We start from the raw sequence: 23,368 nt of genomic DNA on the forward strand, positions 1-23,368 counted from the left end.
ACTAATTTACCAATTTTTTACCGAATTTTAATCACCCCAGTAATTTACTGTCAAAGGTTTTTACCAATTTACCAAAAATTACCCAAGCAATTTACCAAAATTTTCGACCAACTTTAATTACGAGTAATTCACCAAAAATAACTTATCATTTTATTTACTAAAAATTACTATTAATTAACAAAAAAAAAAAAAAATTATCAAAATTTACTGGCTATTTACCAAAAACTTAATGGTTTTTGTTAAAACAAAAATTACACTAGAAATTTTTGAAAAATTTTGATTTTTTATGGCAAAAAAATTTTGGACTGATGAAATTAACAAAAAAATTAACAAAAAAATCAACAAAAAATTTTCTCCTCTTGACTCGCGCGGGATTCGAACACCCGACCTTCGGCGTACCAATCTGCAACTTACACACCCTACCCACCCCATCTGTTTGTTGGAGGTGAGTCGTTTGCGAGATATAAGGGTTTACACAAATTTCTGCTTATCCATAACGTTGAAACACACTTAAACGTTCATATCTCGTAAACGGCTGAACCGATTTCGACCAAATTAAAAATTTCTCTAGTTCAGTATCAAAGCAATATTTTGCCATCGTCAGTTTCGACTTAAAGTTCGGAGCTTTTGAGTTCAGCGTGACACAAATTTATACATAAATTGATATATAAATAAATATATAAATATTCTAGGGGGTAAACTCGTAACTTTTTTCTAGATTAACCAGCAAACTCATAACGTTTTGACAAACTCGTAACCTTTTTAGGACGTGACTTTTCGATGAGGTGCCATATGAATCTACAAGGTGTGGGGAGTCTACTGGCAAAGTTTGAGCAGGGACGTGAGATTGCCGTTTATACACTTTCTCTTTTGACTCAATTTTCAAATGAGTACATAGCCTAATTAATAGGTATGAGGACATGAGAAAAAGGTGCTTATTGCCAAGAATAATTTTATTCATTTTTTACGTTCTGTTTGGTGATTCTGGTGGTTGAAGGTCTCCTCTTTCACATGGCGTGGTCAAAAATCGTCTAAAATGAATTTTTGACTGCTCAATTTCAATTTGAAGTTGATTATACAGGTCCGAATTTTCGTGTTTTTCAATCTAAACATTGATTTTATGGGAAAAGTATGCATCCTAGGAAAAAAATGCCTTGAAGGAAATTGTAGAGAATTAAATTTCCTTTCTGCTCAGAGCTGGTTATTTTTTTGTAGGATGCTTTGTTAAAAAAGCATTTGCGAAAAACAGAGACGTATGAGACTTTTAAAAAAAAGCTTTTCTGAAAAATTGATGTTTTGGCAATGAAATACCTTTCCACAGGTGACCCAAAAATCAAGTTAACGAATATAACGCGGCCTAACATCGAGTACTATCAGGCCTATGGGGTGACGCGTCGAGCGTATGCACAGCAACGAAGTTACAGAGGGGTCTTGAGATTGCTGTTTATACAAAACGTTATGAGTTTACCTGTATGCGGCTATATATAAATAAATATATAAATAAATATATATATAAACTTATCTCGTTTTGCGCCATATGTCTTATCGTGATCAGCACACTCCAAAACGTCAAGATAACCCACCCCCACCCAAATCCTCAACCATCATGACAAATACAATACCTTACTTTTCCGTTTCACGGCAAAGTCGGTAAAAGTCGTAGCAGTCTGCCGCTACGTAAGAGCCAAATTTTTGTGCCAGAAACAAGGGCTCTTGAACCACTCGCACCCTCGCTTCGCTCCTGTGCTTCGCCTGTGTTTGAAGTCCCGCCTGCACCCCCTAGGGCTTCGCCCAACTCTCTTCTTCCACCTTCCAAAAATATGGTAACAAACCTGTCTTGACCTCTTGACCCTGAAACAGGTCAAATGGTGTTGGAAGGTTGAAAACGGCAAAAGGCACTTCGGGTACATTCTCCCATTGTACTGTGAAAACTTGAGCCTTCTAAATCAATTATTTGGAGGGGCTACAGGCTGTCTAAAAAATTGGAAAATGTGTAAAATAGCAAAAAAATCCACTTTTTTGACCTTGGAGAGAGGTCAAATATGGTTGGAAGGTTGAAACCTGCAAAAGGCACTTTGGATACATCCTCCCAATGTACTGTGAAAATTTGGACTCTCTAGGTCAATTTGGAGGGGCTGTAGGCTATCTAAAAAATTGAAAAACACGTAAAATAGCAAAAAAAATCCACTTTTTTGACCCTGAAGAGAGGTCAAATAGGGTTGGAAGGTTGAAACCTGCAATAAGTACTTATGGGGCACCTTCCCATTTTATGCTGAAAATTTGGACCCCCTAGATCAATTTTAGGGGTGAAGGGGTCAAAAATAGAGGTCAAATGTGGTTTTCCCAACTTAGATAGGGTGGGGATGACCTAGGAAGCTGAAATTTGGATATGTTGATCACAATAGAGGTACTGACCAGTGGTATGATTTTGGATCCTTTTCGTCCATTTGGGGTCATATTATGACCCTCCAAGAAAATGACCTTTCTGTAAAAATGGGGTTGGAAGATTGAAACATGCAAAAGGCACTTTGGGTACACCCTCCCATTGTACTGTGAAAATTTGGACCCTCTATGTCAATTTGGAGGGGCTATAGGCTGTCTGAAAAATTGAAAAACACGTAAAATAGACCAAAAATCCACTTTTTTGACCCTGGAGAGAGGTCAAATAGAGTTGAAACGTTGAAACCTGCAATAATCACTTATGGGGCACCCTCTCATTGTATGCTGAAAAGTTGGACCTTCTAGATCAATTTTAGGGGTGAGGGGGTCAAAAATTGGGGTCGAATGTGGTTTTTCCCACCTTAAACATGGTGGGGATGACCTAGGAAGCTGAAATTTGGATATGTTGATCACAGTGATAGTACTGACCAATGGTATGATTTTGAACCATTTTCATCTGTTTGGAGTCATATTATGCTCCTCCAAAAAAAAGACCTTTCTGTAATTTTCAACTTTGACCCTCCCCACTCCAGAGGTCAACTGTAGCTCCCAAAAGAACCCTATTCCCCAAGTTTGACTTCATTTGAATAATTAGAACAGGTTCCCAGTCATAAAATGTAAAAATTGCCATCCTGCTGAAACTTATAAATATCTTGACACACCGGGAATCGTCTAATAGTTTAAGCTCAAAACGTCGAGAACTATCAAAATTTTTGACCCCCGACCTTTTTATTCAAAGTTGGGCCTACCGCAATAGCCATCATTTTTTACAAAAATTTGGCTAAAAATGGTAAGAATTAATAAAAATTAAAAGTAAGTAAACAAATATGATGTACGCAATCTCCTGCAGAGTAGAAGCGACACTGACTATGACAATGGTCAGATAAAAGCTCTGACTGGACCAGAATGACCGAATTATCGAATCATTTTCCTCTGGAATGACACTGACTTGCAAAAAAAAAAAAAAAATGGTAAATACATACTATTCTGTGATTAGCTGAAAATCTTGAAATGTGATCACAAAACAGATGATCTATGAAAATTGTTAATCTAAAATTTCAAAAATTAATCATTTTTCAAATTATAAGTAGGTACAGAAAAATCATTCTTTCTTCTCTCAACTTCTCAGTCTTTTGTATTGTTCACCACACTCATCTAGCTACTTTCATTCATAAAAACCTGATACACACACCAATAGATAGGTACTTAATGCAAATTTTCTGACAATGGAGACTTCACTTAAAGCTTAATAAATTCAGAGGCCAAAAAAAAACATCTTGACTTACATTAAAACCGCATTGTCTAAGGAGGAAAAAAATGTGAAAAAATTTCCACCAAAATTCTTTGAATGGAAGATGGAAAAAAATACACGCGGCTGCGGACGAGAAATGCTTAATAATATTTATTACCGAGGAGCATCTGGTGTTGGTACATTAGCGTGTTGTAGCTGTGGCTTTAAAACATCTCTGTATAAAATATGATACTTAATATTTAATTTGAAAGAGAAGAAAAACCCTGTTAAGACTTTTTATATTCGAGACGATTCGATTAGAACAAGAAATCCTTCTCGATTTACAAAAACGCGAATGAATTTTAATAACTAACTACGTCGTAATTTGTAATTTTTTCACAATAAGTGATGGTTTTAGTTTATGATGGGAAGAAGTATTAATTCATAACTACAAAACGAACGCAAAACATTTCTGAGAGTCAGAAAAACATAGGTGAAAAAAAAGAAATAGGTAGGTACCTACCATCAAATCAATTCGCATCAGAGAAGAGGGTAAAAAGCGCGAGTGAAAATCCATTTCACAAGGCAATAGCATAGAGGTAGAGAGAGAGTTAGCTACTCGAGACTCTACAGGTGTGATTTTTCAATTTTCCTACCTTGGTTGTGTATAGGTATTCGTTTTCTAAAAGCAAATATTATTCGCACGTATCAGGAAAGCAATTTACATCCCATTAGCTGCTTCTGTTTGGCGAACAGTCGTATTTCATTAAATCAAGAACGCCTAGCGCCTCGCGCCCCGGCCAAAAAAAGCATAAAAATGATGACGAAGGGAGCAGAGAGTGAAGCTGGGAAAAAACCTCACGTAGATTCTTATAAAATACTTGACATACTCATCATAAAACATTCAATTCGGCGCTCTTCAGAACAAAAACTACAACCTTATAAAAAATGAGAAGCAAGATTAACTCGGATCCCGGGTACCTAGTGAATGATGAGAAAAGTCGTTAGAAAAACGCCGGAATGTACACGGATATGGGACGAGGGTAGAGCACTATAAGAACGTTCCGCGATGCCGGATTTTTTTCCTGCTATATTTTTCGAACAAGGTAAGAAAAGCCGCGTTCAAATTGAACGCCGACATTACGTAGCATAGCATAGCATAGCGTTGTAGGTATACCTATGTAGAGAGAGCTGAAAAACACAGCCTGCAACTACCTTCATTCCCCCATTAACGGCCACCCGGTAGACCACGTTTCGACGATTTTATCGCATCCGAACGATAATAACGACGCTGCAAAATTATAGGGAAAAAAAGGTCATTACTGTGGTTTTGATCAACAACGCGACAATTAATTTGAAATTTTTCGCATTTATTCGACGCGTATTTTAATATAAAACCCGGAGACGAATTCCTCCACCAAGTATACTAACTCGTCGACCAAAAGTTTCAACATTCTTTTTACCTCGCACAGATCATCGTAAGATTTTCCTTTTTTTCTTATTTCTGAAATACACTCGTAGGTACATAAGATGCCTATAATTTCGTATAATACCTAACTTGATGTACGTATTTGAACTGATTACATCATTTGGAATCGATTCATTCGTCGGTGCGGTATTCGTAATCTCAACACCCCAAACCGCGACTATAAAGGCGGAAACACCCACATATCAGAGGTAGGTATTTACTATTTACCCAACCATCTCGTACATATTAATCGAATTAAAACACGATACAATTTTAAATCGTCCATCAGCCGAATATTGTTCATTCAAGTGTATTGCACGCTTCAACGAATTACCAGATTTTATATTATAATTTGGCATCGAAACGTACCTACGTATTCACAAACGACGAACAGAAGATTCAATTCTGTAACCACATATTCGATTGACACCGATCGACTTTTCATTCCAAGATTTCCTCACCTAGTATATTTGGTACAATTTTATCTCCTCCTGGCACAATAGCTAGGAGTATTTTAAGATTTATGCCAGACATGTTATGCATGACCTTAATTTGATGACCTAATAAGTAAAATGTGTAAAATGATGAGAAAAATTGGAAATTCCCCCTCCCATCACCCCCCCCCCCCCCGAAAACCGATGGGTATCAGATACATCACAAGTAACCATTGCTGATTTTTTTTGAAATAGATATTTATCATCTTCCTCATTGATATTCATTAAAACATTTCTTCAAGGAGAGTCAGATTTTTTAAATTTTGAGATGAAATTCAGGAGTAAAAATTATCCAGGGGGAGGGGGTGGGATTTATTCCGGGTCATTTCGACTTCTACATGCCAATGCTCCGTCTTTCCCTTCACTTCGCATGAAAAACAAAGTACCCTAATTTTCTCCTAAAAATGAATTGAAATTCTTACGTGTTAATAGAATTGCCTAACCAGTTTGCCGTAAATACAGAAGAAGGAATAATGTTTCCAAACTTTTCAAGCTAATAATTCTCAAGCTTGTTTGAACTTGGAAACAATCTGATTGCGAGATATCATAAATTAAAATTTGAAATCATCAAAACTGCATGAACTTGCAAAATGAAAGCTCAACTCTATCAGATGGATATAAAAGTTGAAAACTGAAATTTAAAAGGTTGGAAAAATCTCAGAGAAAATCCTTTTTTATTTCATTTTAAACAAATTATTGTTCAAAATGGGATCTTGACACTCCTCAGGGACACAAAAGCCCTCGATGAGCAAATAAATTCAAGAAAATTCAGAAAAAGATGTGACATATTGATTGTTATTGATTTGAAAGCGTTGAGCTAGAATATAGTGGATTATTTTGTCAATTCTATCTTTCTGAAGCTAAACGACCCCTCCTTATTCTCAAAAAATACGGTCAAAATACAGAAAAACCTAACATAATTGGTAAGTGACATGTTGGATATTAAATTTTTAAAATAGAAATTTGAGAATAAATTCACTCCTCTTCTCCCTCCCCTACACCATAGCATATTTGAAATCTCTAGTTACTTTTAATTCAGAATAAGTATGTATCTGATTCTCACAAATTTCAAATAAGTAATATTCTTGCATCATTTTACAGATTTATTTTCAAGTTAAACTCATCCTCGATTTTTAATTATTTTTATGACAATTTTACTGATTTATGATCATTTAAAGAAACTTTGTTCTTTTTTTTTGCAATCTTTGGAACATTTTATTTTTTAAATAATTTTACACAATTTTTACAATTTTGTATTCCATTTTAATCAGATGTTTTATAATTTTTTGCATAATTTTCGACAATTTTTGAAACAATTTTTCTGGTATCCTGTAAATCTTGGAAAATTTTTCAATACCTACCTATTTATGTAATTGTGAATTTTTTACAGCACTTGAATTTTTTTGAGCAATTATTGCAATACTATTTCTGAAAAAATGGGAAAATTTTATTCGTACCTATTTCGTTTATTTTATTGCAATATTTTATTAATTTTTCCTTCATTTTAAACTTTTTATTCATGCAGCAAATTGATAGATTTTCAAAATTTCTGAAACGTAATCATTTTATAAACTACTGTTTCTTGATTTCCAACTATTTTCATGTACATTTAATTGATTATCTGAAGAACAACTTTGTTTTCATCTTGAGGAATTGATGCAATATTTTCAGAATTTTGGTACCATTTTGTCATTTTTTTGGTACCTGCTTAATTTTTAAAAATTTCTGTGTCAATGTTGTCAACCTTCTATTTATATCTGTTAAGAATTATTTTTGCAAAATTGTATGCAACTTTGATTAACTTTTAGATAATTTTACTTATAATGATTTTCATAATGCTAATTTTGTTGGTTTGAGATTCGTTGCAATATTTCAATAATTTTTTGAAAAGTGTTCGCAACATTCTACAGAATTTTGGTAGGCTAAGTTTTGATGACTTCTTGGTGACTGATTCACCAAGAGTCATCAGCATCAAAATTGATCACATAAGGTTACTGCTTGGGGAATCTTTCATCAAGAAGTCACCATACTACGTATCAATTGTGAATGTTTTGTAAATTTTTTAATAATTATGCAATTTCAAGTAATTAAAAAAAAACTTTGCAAGCTTTAAGAAATGACATTATCAGTCATTTTCATGCAATTTTTTCAACTTTTCGTCGTATTTTTCTGCTACTCTTATTTCGATCATTCTTTCAACATTTTTCATGGTCGTGACTCGATTATATTTTACTCGCAAATTAGGTACCCATCATGGTGTTATAGGTACTCAAAAATTCATGATAAAAATCATTTGATAAAGGGGAGGGGTACAGGGGCCATTTTACAAATGAGTATTTTTTTCATGTTTCAGGGGAACTAGAAAACAAAACAAAAATAAGTCCCATACTCCATTTTTTGAAACATTGCTCAATTAAAAATTGAATTATACTAAATAGGTACCTCAATATCATAGGTACCTTAAATACTCGTAGGTACGAGTAAATCGTTTAAAATCCAACTTGTGACTTACCTATTAATATCACTCTGAATGTGGAATTCCGCTCCGTTCGCATGGATTCGTCGATACCTGAAAAAAAAATAAATAAAATAAAGGTTAATTTGCTGCAGGATATTTTTTCGTGAACCATCGCGAACCGAAAGGAGAATGGTTACGCAATTTAAGAAAATAAATGGTTCACAAACTCGTACGATTGATAAAACTTTAATTTAACAAAACCGTTTGTTTACCAACTCACTCATTTCAGTTTTTGATCACTAATCACTATAGTAAAATGTAAAATCACACTTGAAAAATTTGTTAAAATTCTTAAATCATCAATTCAAAGATATCATTGTGTAGTGCGAAAATTTGTGAAAAAAATTCTACCAGCAATCCCATCGGTGAATTTTATTAAAAACTTTTCCGTCGGCGACGCTTTGGAGAGAGAAAAAAACGAATAGGTAAATTCATTCATGACCTAAATAAATACTATTAAAACATCGCCGAGGAAGTGAAATATTTCAGTTAATGGTAATAAGTAAAAATAAAAGAAAATCTAAAAAAATATATTCAACTTTGCAATCGGTACGACGTATCTCTGATGGGAATTGAAAAACGAATATTTTAAAACTTGGGTTTCCCCCGGTCGTCGTGTGGTTTTCATTTTCTCTCATCGCAACATGAACGATAATATAAAAAAGTCAGATATAAAATGTTCCATATTTTAAAAATTGTAACTGTAAAATAAAAACGGTAATTTTTTCAGCGAAAGTTTTAGCATTGAAAAGCCATTATACGTGTCAGAGGAGTATTAATATTAAAAACTCGTAAAATATGAATCAATCAATCGGAGCCAATTCATTTGAAAAAAGTTTACTGCAAAAATCTCGTACAGATGGTTGGCAACAAGAATCCGCTAATGAATTATGGAAAGGTACGAAAACTAATTAATGTTCATATACGCGTCTCTTTTATGGTACCTGCATTAAACCCTAGCTTTTGTACACCTACATAAATATCTACTCGTGTATATTTGCGGTGAATAATTATTTCGTGTGTGGTGAATTTTTTACAGGTAGTTTTTCTTCGGTTTGTTCTCAGAACAGTGTTCCAAATGGTACTAATCAAGTGTATGAAAATTTATTACGTATTTGCGAAGAAATCGACACAGCTTTGCCAGAAATTCGATCGACGGTTAATAAAAGTTAATGTTTTTACATGTCTGGGGGTATTTTCCATTGCGAAAATTTCCCTTCCGATAACTTTGATCAATGTTTTCCTCAATACATGAAAATAATTTTTAGAAAGCGAGCTACAAATCAACGAACAGCCGAACTTGTCCGAAGATAGCCCATTAGATGATATTTTTACCCACAATGTGGCTTTTGACGATTTAGGAACAAGTCTCGAAGATATTGAAATTTACGAGGATATTTTAAGTAAGTATAATGTAGGCTTGAAACTTTTTTTTTTTCAATAAAATTTATCAACGAGGAAAACCACCTTCTTTCGTACTAATTGCAGACGCCTCAGCTATGATGGACAACGAAGATTGTATTTATAATCAGAATTTCGATATTATGAAAACCAATCAATTTTTACAGAGTGACACGTTCAATGATTTATTAACCTTGCCACTTCCCAATTCTATGCAGAGAGCTCAATGCCAGAATCCGAATCAATGTGGGTCCAACACAGCGACAATTTTTGGTAACTTGGTCTTCTTCATTGAAATCTAAAAACTCAAAATTTAATCAAATTGGCAACCCACGATGTGATCATTACTATTACAGATCGAGCACCAATTTTCGCTGACGATGAAATCGATCAATACCTGGCCAGTAAAAACTTTAATTTCAACCATAATTTTCACACATCCTCGAACAAGTCGAATGGTCGAGACGAAGATGCAGTAGATCCTTTACAATTTTGGCATAAACTGAACTGTGGTAAATTACCAGAACTATGTCCATCGAAAGAGACTCCAGCAGTGCCTGAAATCGATGATTCAGACGAATCGAAAAAATCCACGAAAAGTGTTCTAGCCATACTGGATTTCACTCTGCCTTCGCTTTCTTCCTCAACTTCTTCGTGTGCACTGTCGTCGCCAGGTTCGTGTTTCATTAATTACAAAAAATAAGAAAACTTTCTTTTAAACGAGTCACTTCTCTTGTCGAACGAATAGGAACAGAAATGTTGTTGAAAAAAAAAGTGGGCGCCTTGAAAATTTTTTTTTATAAAGTTTTGTTGCACAAACAGATGCGAAGGGCGCTGTCAAATCAGCGAACTGTAAAATAATGAAAATAAATGGTAAAGCTTTTCCTGCAATGTACTCGTAGTTCTTTTTAAAAACTCCAAGTATGGTATCTTGATCTCAGCCGCAGCTCTGTTACCCGTCTTTACGTCTATATTTATTTTCATGTCTTGCTGTTGGTAATTTTTCAAAATACTCGTAACTTCTTGTACGACTTTTGCAGAACAAAAAGATATCGAAATTCAACCAACAGTTACGAAAAGTTTGCAAAGTAAGGCGCCGAGTTCTAGTAAAGATTCGAAGAAGAATTTGCAGGCAGGTCTTCCAGTTTTGGTAACGGAATCCAACGATGATTCTATTGAGACGAATAAAGCTCCTAAGAAAAAAAAGAAGAAGAAATCCAAAAAGAATAAAACTAATACGTTGGAGTTATTGAAGCGAGATTTGGTTTTATCGTCGCCATCGTCTAGTGAATCTTCGTTTTCATCAGTGTCAGGTAAGGTTAAGATAATTAATAAGGTATGATGTTTATTCATTTTATTTATTTATTTAGGTATGTATTTAATCATGAAAAAATAGAGGTCTCGTTAATGTCTGAGCAGACTTGAATAAGCGTGCTGAAAATTTCAGACTTCCAATCATTTTATGAAAGCTACTGATCCAGTTCTCAAGATTTCAATAAATATTTTCATTCGAATTTTTTAAACGTTTTTAAAACAGTGCAATTTACAATAGAAATTTTCTCGGTATTTTTCCAGGCATTAAACCACTCAAAAAAAGGAAATTGAACACCCAACAAGCAGTCCATGAAAACTCAATCCGTCCACAAAAACCAACTCCACCCAAACAGACAAAAAGCTCACCTATCAAACCATCAATCAAGATCACCCCCAAGACCCAATCTACTCCTCAATCAACTCCAAAATCCACTTCTCCAACTCTAAAAGCTGGCGCCATCTACATCGAACAACAACTGGGTGCTGCTTGCAAACAAAAGACTCAACCAAAGGCATCAAAAAACGATAAAAACTTCACGCCACCATCCAGTAGCAAGCTGAAAACCCCCGCTACTAAAGAGAAAACACCCCAAACACCGGAAATTTCATCGAAACAAAAACATAAAAAAACTCCCGATTCGAATAAAAAGGACACATCGCGTAATTCGACACCGAAATCTGATAAAACCAAATTCAAACCATCAGAAGATCAAAAACGATCACAGTCCTCGTCATCAAAATCATCTCCCGCGTCGATGCCAAGTCTCCGATCTGAATCACCATTTCGGCTACCTCGAGTCAAAAAGGACGCAAACAATAATAAGCTGAACACCACTAAAGCACCTGCTCCTGGCGCAAAACCAGTTAAACAACGAGATAAGTTGAGTAATCGTAAAACCACACCAACGAAGTAAAAATTTCACTCAGTGGGTACCAAAAAATTCATCTTCTACAGTACAAGGTCATCGACAAAGTAAATTAAAATTCATTCCAAGTAAAATGAGAAAAAGGAATCATTCGAAATGCTAAATGAAATTCCATTTTAAGCAAGAAAAAAACGTCGTGAGGTATTTCCTTTGTCATTTGTTTTCAATATTAAAAATAAGAAACGGAAATTTCGCCGGTAAAATGTAAAGCTTAAAAAAGCAATTTAGCTTTAAAATGTGCAACTCCCTTTATCATCGATAAAATCCAGGTTAGATATTCGTGTTTTACATAAAGTTTTAAAAGTGCCATGGCGTGTACAATTAACGTGAAAAAAGACGAGATTTTAATTTATGAATTTTTTTTTTTTTGTTAAATTAACCATAAAAATGCGAGAGAAAGATGCAGTAGAAATTTCAATTATTCTTAATGAAAATAGTAATTTAATTTGTACATAAAAATCATTTAGTTTTTCTTTGAATTATTAATTCCAGTTTCAGTTGTTTGACTAATTAGTGTTCTAAAGATAAAATTTAGTGCAAGTTTATATTAAAGTTAGAAGTATTTCAATTAATTTATAATTCACTTGTTCGTACCATACCATGTTGTGAATAAATTTATTTTAGCAAGGAATTCGATGCATTTCGACTGTAACTTTAAACGGTAGTTTATCTTCCGTTCTTAATTATTCGTATCGTAAGGTAGAAATTTTTACGATAAAAAGGTAAAAAGAATTCAACTGCGTTCATTGTATACGAGTAATATTTTTAGCAAAAAATAAACACAAAGAACTGACGTCTCAAAAGAGAAAAAAATTCCCCAAATTTGATCCATGAAGTTTCTAGGTATGTAATGTTTTGGATTCAAAGAACAGTATACTTAAGCTATACGTATACAGTAGGTATGTATCCAACCCATCAAAATTACACACCTATGCTCTGAAAAAATACGCCCCAAGCTCTGGAACATACTCACATCAAAGTCTCAACTATCGGTACCTACCAACATTAATCAATAGTCAGATTTAATAATCAGAGGCACCGTCGAGCTGCCACGTTCGGCTTCATCCGTGCTTAGATAATTTGGTAAATTTAGCACAAAAGGCACGCTCGGTGAAAATGTAAACGACCTTATTTACTCCCCCAAAATACAATAATTGCCAACGTTAAAATTTAACTAACCGTATTATTTATTCTCCATTCGCATATCAATACTAAAAGGCGATCATGTGTAATTGTCTGACTTTACGATAATCGTTAAAAATTGCAGAAAAGCGTAGGTCTAGGTACATTGGCATAAGTACTCGAAATCGAGAAATTAGATAGGTACCTAAATAGATATGTATGTACATAGTAAACACTATAGGAACACACACAGGTAAAACGTAGGTATATTTTTATCATACCATTGCAGGTAGACAAGTATTTTCATTAAACCAAGTATTATTAAGGAAAAATTTTCAAAACCAGGTAGGTACTAGGTAAGTAGCGTTGTAGTCGGATAAAAAAAGGTTTTGTAAAGCCCGAGTAAAAGTTTATGGAAATTTTCCACAAATAACTACCATGCTTGGTTTTACTCTACAGTATGACGCAAAAGTCCTTAAAATAAGCTGAGGTAACTTTTCAATTTTCAACAATAATTAACATTAACAATAACGAAGGAATTCGATGATGTACCTGGATAGAAAAGAAAAACTTCGCAGATAATACATTTAAAAAAAATCAAAATCGATAGAGCTGAATGATCAAGTTTTAAAATTAGCCACAAGTTTCAATAATTTTGTTGTCCATTACCTTCTTCAATTTATGGAATGAGTCATTCCTTTTATTAGGTATCTACTTTTTAGTGTGCGTAGCACACTATTGGTTTCGTTCTGAAACTGGAAAAATTCTTTGGAACGAATGTTCTCTTAGATGGATGGGCCGATTTTTTTTGAAATTTCTTTACGTAGATGCGGCTTGACATGAGGTATTCAACGCCGTAATTATAATTGCAATTACTCAATTAGCTTCTTGAGTAATTGCAATTAATTACGAAAATTTGTGCCAAAAAAAGAATAAAAAGGGGAAAAAGGCCATATCAAAAGCGCGAAGCCGACAAAAGCAAAGCCGATGTCAGATAAATTTCGAAATTATTTTTATCAAAGGGAAGCCGACCCCCTGTGGTGTTATATTTATCAAACGTGAAGCCGACATCGGTTTTAATTTCGAAATTTATGTAACACCACAGGGGCTCTAAAATCTTTTCTATTGTTCAGTTTTCAAATTTTTATCAAAGGGAAGCCGACCCCCTGTGGTGTTATATTTTATCAAACGTGAAGCCGACATCGGTTTTAATTTTGAAATTTATGTAACACCACAGGGGTTCTAAAATCTTTTCTATTGTTCAGTTTTCAAATTTTTATCAAAGGGAAGCCGACCCCCTGTGGTGTTATATTTCACCGAAAGCAGGTGGTTACCCTTTCTGAATCAAAACCCACCATTTTAGAACACCTGCAGGTGTTTCATTTACACACATTCAGTACCTACATGCCGAAAGCAGGTGGTTACCCTTTCTAAATCAAAACCCACCATTTTAGAACACCTGCAGGTGTTTCATTTACACTTGTTCAGTACCTAGATGCTGAAAGCAGGTGGTTATCCTTTCTAAATCAAACCCCACCAGTCATTTGTAATTTTGCTGTGCTCCTAAGAGGTTGTCTCACTCACTCAGTACTTTTGGAGTTGCATTATGCTTTCGTGATATATCGCGTTGTGCTCTGGAGCTTTTAGAATAGCATAGTGTATTCGGAATCACGTTGTGCTTTTTTTTCAAAATCGTGTTGTGCTTTTTTTAAAATCGCGTCGTGTTTTTTTTTTAAATCGCGTTCGTGCTTTTTTTTGGAATCGCGTTGTGCTTTTTTTTCCGAATTGTTTTTTTTTTGAAATCACGTTGTGCTTTTTTTCAAATTCGCGTTGTGCTTTTTTTCAAGATCGTGTAGTGCTTTTTTTTCAAAATCGTGTGATGCTTTTTTTCAAAATCATGTTGTGCTTTTTTTTTGAAATCGCGTTTTCATTTTTGAAATTGCATTGTGCTTTTTTTCAAAATCGTGTAGTGCTTTTTTCAAAATTGCGTCGCGTTTTTTTTCGAAATCACGTTGTTTTTTTTGTTTTTTTTTTCAAAATTGCGTTGTGCTTTTTTTTGAAATCGCGTCGTGTGGTGCTTTTTTTCAAAATCATGTTGTGCTTTTTTTTCGAAATCGCGTTTTCATTTTTGAAATTGCATTGTGATTTTTTTTCAAAATCGTGTAGTGCTTTTTTCAAAATTGCGTTGTGCTTTTTTTCAAAATTGCGTTGTTTTTTTTTCAAAATTGTGTTGTGCTTTTTTTTCAAAATCGCGTTTTCATTTTTGAAATTGCATTGTGCTTTTTTTCAAAATCGTGTAGTGCTTTTTTTCAAAATTGCGTTGTGCTTTTTTTCAAATTCAAGTTGTGCTTTTTTCAAATTCGCGTTGTGCTTGTTGTGCTTTTTTCGCAATCGTGTTGTGCTTTTTTTTCGAAATCGGGTTTTCATTTTCAAAATTCCGCTTTTGGCTTTTTTTCAAAATTGTGTAGTGCTTTTTCGCAAATTCGCGCTGTGCTTTTTTTTGCAAATTTGCGTAGTGCTGTTTTTAAAATCGCGTTGTGCTTTTTTTAAAATCGCGTTGTGCTTTTTTCAAAATCGTGTGGTGCTTTTTTTCAAATTCGTGCTGTGCTTTTTTTCAAAAATTCGCGTTGTGCTTTATTCCAAAATTATGTTGTGCTTTTTCTTACAAAGTCGCGTTGTGCTTTTTTTTAAAAAAACTGCGTTTTCTCCAAAACTGTGTTGTCCTTTTTTCCCGAAATCGCGTTGTGCTTTTTGTTTTAAAATCGCGTTGTGCTTTTCTTTCCAAAATCACGTTGTGCTTTTCTCGGAAATCGCGTTGTGTTTTTTTTTTAAAAAATGCGCTGTGCTTTTTTTTTTTAAATTTGCGTTGTGCTTTTTTTTGAAGCGTCCGTTGTACTTTTTTAAAAAATCGCGTTGTGCTTTTTTCCGAAATCGCATTGTGCTTTTTTTTTACAAAGTCGCGTTGTGCTTTTTTTTTCAAAATCGCGTTGTTTTTTTTTTCAAAATTGCGTTGTGCTTTTTTTTCTAAAATTCGCGTTGTGCTTTTTTTTGAAGCTTCCATCGTGCTTTTTTTTGAGATCGGGTTGTGCTTTTTTTCAAAATTGCGTTGTGCTTTTTTTTCTAAAATTCGCATTGTGCGTTTTTTCGAAGCTTCCGTTGTGCATTTTTTCGAAATTGGGTTGTTCTTTTTTCCATAATGGTGTTGTGCTTTTTTTTTACGAAGTCGCGTTGTGCTTTTTTTTAAAAAACCGCGTCGTTTTTTTTCCAAAATTTGCGTTGTGCTTTCGTTTCAAAGTTTGCGTTGTGCTTTTTTTTAAACATCGCATTGTGCTATTTTTCAAAATTGTGCTTTTTTTCTGAACCGCGTTGTGCTTTTCTTTCCTAAATCGTGTTGTGCTTTTTTTCGGAATCGCGTTGTGCTTTATTTTCAAAAACGAGTTGTGCATTTTTTTCTGAATTGCGTTGTGCTTTTTTTTCCAAAATTTGCGTTGTGCTTTTTCTTTGAAAATCGCGTTGTGCTTTTCTTTCTGAAATTGCGTTGTGCTTTTCTTCCAAAATCGTGTTATGCTTTTTTTTTAAAAATTGCGTTGTGCTTTTTTTCAGAATCACGTTGTGCTTTTTTTTCCAAAATTGCGTTGTGCTTTTTGTTTGAAGTTCGCTTTGTGCTTTTTTTGAAATCGTGTCCTTTTCTTCCAAAATTTGCGTTGTGCTTTTTTTCAAAGTTTGCGTTGTGCTTTTTTTTAAACATCGCGTTGTGATTTTCTTTCCTAAATCGTGTTGTGCTTTATTTTCAAAAACGCGTTGTACAATTTTTTCTAAATCACGTTGTGCTTTTTTTCCATAATCCGCGTTGTGCTTTTTTTCAGAATCGCGTTGTGCTTTTTTTTCAGAATCGCGTTGTGCTTTTTTTTGAAATCAGGTTGTGCTTTTTTTCCGAAATTGTGTTGTGCTTTTTTTGAAAATTGCGTTGAGCTTTTTTTGAAAATCATGTTGTGCTTTTTTTCAATATCGCGTTGTGCTTTTTTTTCAAAATCACGTTGTGCTTTTCTTTCTAAAATCGCGTTGTGCTTTTTTTAAAAATCGCGTTGTGCCTTTTTTCAAATTCGCGATGTGCCTTTTTTCAAATTCGCGATGTGCTTTTATTTAAATCACGGTTGCGTTCTTAAAATCTCGTTCTAAATTTATGGTACTTTTTTTCAAAATTGTGTTGTGCTTTTTTTTCAAAATCGCATGTTGTGCTTTTTTTTCAAAATCGCATTGTGCTCATTTTGAAGTCGCGTTGTGCTTTTTTCGAAGTTGCGCCTTTTTTTGAAATTTTGTTGTGCTTTTTTTTCAAAATCGGGTTGTGCTTTTCTAACTAAAGAGGCTACGCACACTGTTACAGCTGCGCTTGGCGCAGCTGTCTAGTTTTTTTTTTTTTTTTTTTTTTGTTCGTTATGGAATTTGAAGTAAAGTTGACAATTGACAAGCATTTAGCATTAAAAACAAAATTTCATCATTTTTCCATTACTTTGATTTTTTTTTTTTAGATTTTACCATGTTTTTGGGCTATTTTGGTAGAGCGCCTTCTTTTTTTTTCAAAAATTAGAGAATGTATCAGATTGAATAATGAAAAAATTTGTTTTCTAAAATTTCGGCAAAAAAACAAGACTGACATAATACAAGAACCAGTCATAGGTAATTCTAAAAATGAACAAATTTTTCTTGGAAATTTGAGATTTTTTGCAATTTTGGCAATCCACAAGACTTCTAGGGAAATTTGACCACCAAAAAAAAACCATATCGTTAGAAAAAAATTGAACTTTGACTTTTCCCCACTTTTGAGCATTCAGGAGAGGAAGGAATCCCCTCCCCACCTCATGATTCATCACAAATAATGTACTTAGTCCATTTTTAAAACTAAAACATGGGGAGACCCTCGTGAGCAAACCTTTTATGAAAAACCAATGTTTCTTTTTAATATGTATTTCAGAAAATGTGTTATACATTTCTGACTTGCCAACAAATGATTCACAGATGACACTGCTTTAGTTGCCACACAATCTGATCTGACTGTAGGTACAGATACAGAAAGACTGCAAAGTGCCATTGATGACATGATTCACTCGTGGCATGGATGGAAAGACGGTATGTGAAAATCAGCAATGGCAAATCTGAACATGTAATATTTTCTAATTGAAACATCAATTACATGCCCGTATTTCTAAATGGACAAATAATACCAGAAAAACCAAGTGCAAAGTACCTTGCAGAGCTGTGGGACCAAAACAATTTTGCGATTGGATTTCGGTTTTGAGATTTAAATTTATTCATTTCGGGATTTGTTTAGGGATTGAAAAAATTGTTTTGGTTCTGGGTTTAATTGGTTTAATGTTTCAAATGCATACCTATTTTGCTTAACTCATCGAGTAATTTTTATTATAATCTGAATGAATAATGATAAATGATGTAAAATGACAATTTATCAAAATAAAATCACGGGAAAAACGCAAAAATTGAAATCCCAAAATCAAAACGATATTGTTTCAGTTCCAGGATTGTTTTGAGTTCAAAATTATATCGGTTCCAGGATTTTTTGGTTTTGGGATCAAGAAAAATACTTATGATTTTGGTTTTGGGATTGGTTTTGGGTTTGGATTTGAATTGGGATTTAATTAGTTCCAGTTTTGGGATCATTTAAGTCACACAGCTCTGTACCTTGGTATGCAGTAAGCAGCTGGACAGAAAACTTACTTGGAGATGGAGAACCCATATTGAAAAGAAATAAGATGAAGTCAACCTAAAGCTGTGTAATATGTCATGGCTACTGAGTAAGAAAATGTCGCTTCAGAAGTTCAGAATAACGTCGCCTTAGTTGCAAAAACTTGTATCTCCAACTCTGAAATCACACCTTGTGTAAACCGTTCTTTTTGCACTGTAGCGCTCCCTATTGGACTTGAATGCTGAACTAAAAGGTAGGTAAGAGAGGGTGGTCCCCCTCTGTGACCTATCTTTTAGTTGAGCATCAAAGTCCAATAGGGAGCGCTACAGTGCAAAAAGAACGGTTTACACTAGGTGTGATCTCGGAGTTGAAGATACAAGTTTTTGCAACTAAGGCGACGATAAGCTGTTCATTTATAAAACAATCATTAAACCAATTTGGATCTACAGAGCACCCTTCTGGGGAACAGCTAAAAAAAGTAACATTGAAAAAATACTGCGATGCCAGAATAAATGGCTGTGTAAAGTCACCTGTGCATCCAAGTATGTTCGCAGTGATCAAATCCATTGGGACCTCAAGACACTTAGTGTGATAAAAGAAATTTGTAAATTTGCAATAAAGTGTACCACCTAGGATTTAGTTACATACAGGGTGCCCAGAAATATCAAGTACCCCTAAAAAAGTTTTCTGCTAAATACTTTTAGGTTGGTCACAGTGAATATTAATAATGATAGCACATGATTGGTTGTTGGACTGGAGAGATAACATTCCACCAATCATATGCACCTATTTCACGTCGCCAACCTATATTTTTAATAAAAAAACTTTCTTTCGGGTACCCAATATTTCTGGGCACCCTGTACCAGGCTGCTAGGAGGATTAAACTTCATTTTTCAACAGAGTTGCCAGTATTGTTAGTTGACAGTACTTGGCCAAAGCAAGACAGCTAGTGCATGCACCGCAAATTCGACAATTAAAACGATATGAAACACATGACCTAGGTAATACTATAAATCTAAAAATTATTTTAGATAGCAATCGCTAGGAAAAGTAATGAAATGTTGATGACGAATTAAGAAACTTTTTAAAGTGCTTAGGCATAAAAGTAGTTCTTGAAATCTGCGAAAATTTGTTTCAAGTCTGACATCGACGCCTGAAACCCTAATTCAACTACTTACATACCTACATCATTTTCAATCTTTTTAAAGTTTCCAATGAGTACCTACCTATACAATTTTTCCCCATAATTTTTGAATTTCTCTCGTACCTAAAACCTATGTGCAAAAAATAATCAGTGATGCTGAAAATTTGATTTCCATAAAATCATCACTCTAGGAAATTCTAGCCGGACAAAATGTGATTTTTGGAGTCAAATTTTATACATAGGTAATGGAAATGATGGTATGACAATTTGTTTTTCTACCTGGTGAGAAAAATTGTTTCATACACAAAATTCGTCTCCCAGAAACAAATTTCACAATAAGTAGTATTTTCAGCCGATCTAAAGCTTGCAAAAAAATTTTATCCTGAAAAACTGGTAAATTTGATCAGTGCCCGAAAGCCTACAGTTCCAGAGAATTCGAGTCGAATTTTACATTCGCAAAAATCCAAAATATTTAACTATATGAAATTGGAATTTGTAAAGTGAATGTCGCTTAAGAAAGTAATTTATTTTGTTCGACTCCTGCAAGTTGACAATGGCCAATTGACACCGTTTTTTTTTTTTTTTTTTGTTGAATCACTCGTACCTATTTTTTCAAAATTTAAAGTCGAGTACTCGAGTAGCCCAAAATTTGTTTTCCAACTTTTGAAAAAAAGTTTATACGAGACAAGTATGTAGATAAATTTTAATTTTAACAAAAGTACATAGGTTAGATTTAAATTTGTTGTTTTCAAAACGACCTAATTATTTTGAAGGAGTCCAAAAAATTCTTGATACTGCACAATATGGGGTACTTTACCTACTTACTATCAGTCAGAATATTATTCATCCTTGATTTTAAAAAAAAAATATATTTAACAATAGTATCTCCTTTTGTTTTTAATTAGGCAATTTAAAAGAAACTAGATGTCAGTTAGGTACATTTGAACCCTTGAAACGCACATGCTACAGGCACAGTGAAAAAACATACCTACCTACTATCTGTCAATAGAATAAACTGGGTTAAAAAACAAGGGGAAAAACAAGGTTCTCCATCCAAATGAGCTTATTTGGAATGCTATTTTTGAACAAGAAGAACAGAAACACCTACAATGGCATATTAGATTTCCCGACGGTGTTCGACTCGTTTTTGTTTTTCAGTCGCGAATTTCGAAATTTGCAACTTGACGAGATATTTTTTTAGAAACAGGAAAAAAGGTAAGCATTTGAGCTTTCATTTCCTTATAATACACCTGTTTTGTATACCTATGTAACGTGCGTATATTTATAAATAACATGGAAGGTTTCTAGGTAAGGTTCCTAAGTTCGTATGTATGTACCTCTACATATTGACATTGACTACATACTACAGTACACCAATATCTAGCATACATTATGAAGAAAGTTTATTCAATCTCGCTTCGCTATCGCGGCGAAATCCTAAAGTAATCACTTTTATCTTTTGTATGCAAACGCAGTGTGTATTTCGCAAATTTGTTAGTTTAAATTGGTTTTTTGCAAAAAGCGCGTTCTTTGACGACAAGTACAAAGTTTCCGGCAGCTTTTAACTTTGTAGATTTCTAATTAGTGAGGTATCGTAACGCTGTTACTTTTTCGTTTCTGCTGCTCACGCTTCTCCCATCCCATCCACTGTCTCGTTCCACCGCTCAAAATTGTTTCGTAGTGTTGATACTTGAAAGTTAAAATTTTTCAAATTGTGTCAAAGCACCCCGCGTATCGTCGTTTATTACCCATTGAAATTCCCAAGTTTACAAAGAAAACAGAATTTTTGTTGTTGAACGTCTTGTAAGAGTTGTAATTACCGATCACGTTCTTTCCAAAAAGCCCATTCTGTCGAGCAAGACGAGAATTCTGCTTTTGTGTTCGGGATATTTGAAAACTTCATTAAAGCGATGAAGCGTGCATTACAATAGGTATTTTTTTTCGAACAAAATCTTCGTTTGAAAAGCATTAGGCCGGGGATGAATTTTTCCAAACTGAAAAGCGAGGTTATAAAACGTTCAATTTTGTATTAACAAAATTTACAATTCATTGAGATGGATAATTTTCAGCTAAAAATTTACTCGTCAAATTCATTCGAGAGAAAATTTTATCCTTGGATTTTTTTTAAAGGAGAAAATTTCAATTATGGAAAATTTTTTTCGTTTGAAAATTCAGACAAAAAATTAAAATGATCGAGATCACATTAAAAACAGTTATACTACCGTCGTTATAATCTCACTTGCAGTTAAAAAAATGCATCCCCTGCCCTTTCCTTGTCTTTCCACACGAAAGTAGGTAAGTACCAAAAGCAAATTTGTGTTTCGTTTGACACGAGTACTTAAAAGAGTTTTAGATTTAGGTTTCTGGCATGGCTTGGTATGGTACATAGCATGGCATGGCGCTGTATATAGAAGATTTGCATCTTAATGCTCTGCGAAGTAATAGCGTTAAAATGTAATCTCTGTTTAACAGTACTCGATTAATGTAAAAAGGCGGCAACACGTTTCCGGCAAAAGCAAAAGATTCTTATTAAGTTTCGTCATTCATGTTATATCGGCCATTTTGCACGCACCGAACATCAAAAAACTACCAGTTTACGTTATTTTGATGAAAACATACTTTTTTAATGTTGAAAGTTATTTGGCAAATGATGTAAGTAATATAATCAAGTAAACAACCAAAAGGGGAAAAATGTTGCCTTTTTTTTTCTAATAACTCCCAGCACATTCCGTACCAATCCTCGCAAAGAAGCGAAGGGTAAAAAAAATCATAAAAATATTCTTCTCTCATACACATTCTATGTACCTACCCATCGAATGAAAAATATTTAAACGTTCATTCTTCATTGTGTATACCTTTACCTACGGTTATTCCTCGGATGAGTTTTTTTTTGCTGCCGTTTTTCCCAACAAAATATATATTTATTTCGACTTGTAACTTATTTGGCAAAGATATACGATGTAGTTGGCTTGGGATATTTGTATTATGCCGCTGAATAGCGTGAAAAATTAATGAAATTTTACCTCGCTAGCCATTTGGCCGCAAAAGCGCGCCTATATGATTTCGTACCAAAGACCGATTGCCGACCGTTCACAGACGATTTATTGAAGGGTATAAATTGTTCAATTACAGAAAATACACCCACCTTATTTCCAAATAGCTAGGTCTATACGTAGTGGTTAAATAAAAAGCAATGCTTTTCACCTTGCATACTCTACAATATCGATGCATTGAATGCATAACAAGACAACCAACAAACCGATTACACTGAAAGCATTTTCAATAGTATAGGTAAACGATTTCCCAACCAAGCAACTAAAAATGAGAGATGTTTGGAAAGTTATAAGTGTATTTTGCTCCCTTACTCTCTGATTCGCGTTCTTTTCACCGCGAAATATAATCATCTATAGATAGGTTACAGATGGGTTTTGGAGTTGGTATGAAAAAAAAAGAAGAAAAGTTAAGTGCTTCTTTGCTCCCTATACCGAAATTTTAACTGGAACAGAGAAAAAAAGGGATACTGCAATTAGTTGCTTGAATATAACCTCATTCATAAAGTGGTTTTCAGATGATACGATTGCATTAAAAAGTCACGAACTGTTTTTAAAAT

The 23,368-nt window shown here is 34.0% G+C and overlaps 2 protein-coding genes across 6 annotated transcripts in view; one reads left to right on the forward strand and one right to left on the reverse strand.

Annotated features, from left to right (window-relative positions):
- Window positions 1-23,368, reverse strand: part of hiw (highwire) — a 304,196-nt gene that overhangs the window by 213,198 nt on the left and 67,630 nt on the right. For all 5 annotated transcript variants that reach the window (XM_065366873.1, XM_065366872.1, XM_065366871.1 and 2 more), the window contains exon 38: window positions 8,145-8,201. In XM_065366873.1, the coding sequence (XP_065222945.1) occupies window positions 8,145-8,201 (57 nt within the window). The remainder of the gene's footprint in view (window positions 1-8,144; window positions 8,202-23,368) is intronic.
- LOC135848749 (muscle M-line assembly protein unc-89-like) lies at window positions 9,103-12,448 on the forward strand. Its single transcript, XM_065368735.1, has 6 exons — window positions 9,103-9,318; window positions 9,419-9,553; window positions 9,639-9,824; window positions 9,908-10,225; window positions 10,592-10,864; window positions 11,127-12,448. Exons 3-6 carry the CDS (start codon window positions 9,650-9,652, stop codon window positions 11,777-11,779), a joined length of 1,419 nt encoding a protein of 472 aa, XP_065224807.1. The 5' UTR covers window positions 9,103-9,318; window positions 9,419-9,553; window positions 9,639-9,649; the 3' UTR covers window positions 11,780-12,448.

The sequence above is a fragment of the Planococcus citri genome, chromosome 5, assembly GCF_950023065.1.
Source record: "Planococcus citri chromosome 5, ihPlaCitr1.1, whole genome shotgun sequence".
Lineage (NCBI taxonomy): Eukaryota > Metazoa > Arthropoda > Insecta > Hemiptera > Pseudococcidae > Planococcus > Planococcus citri.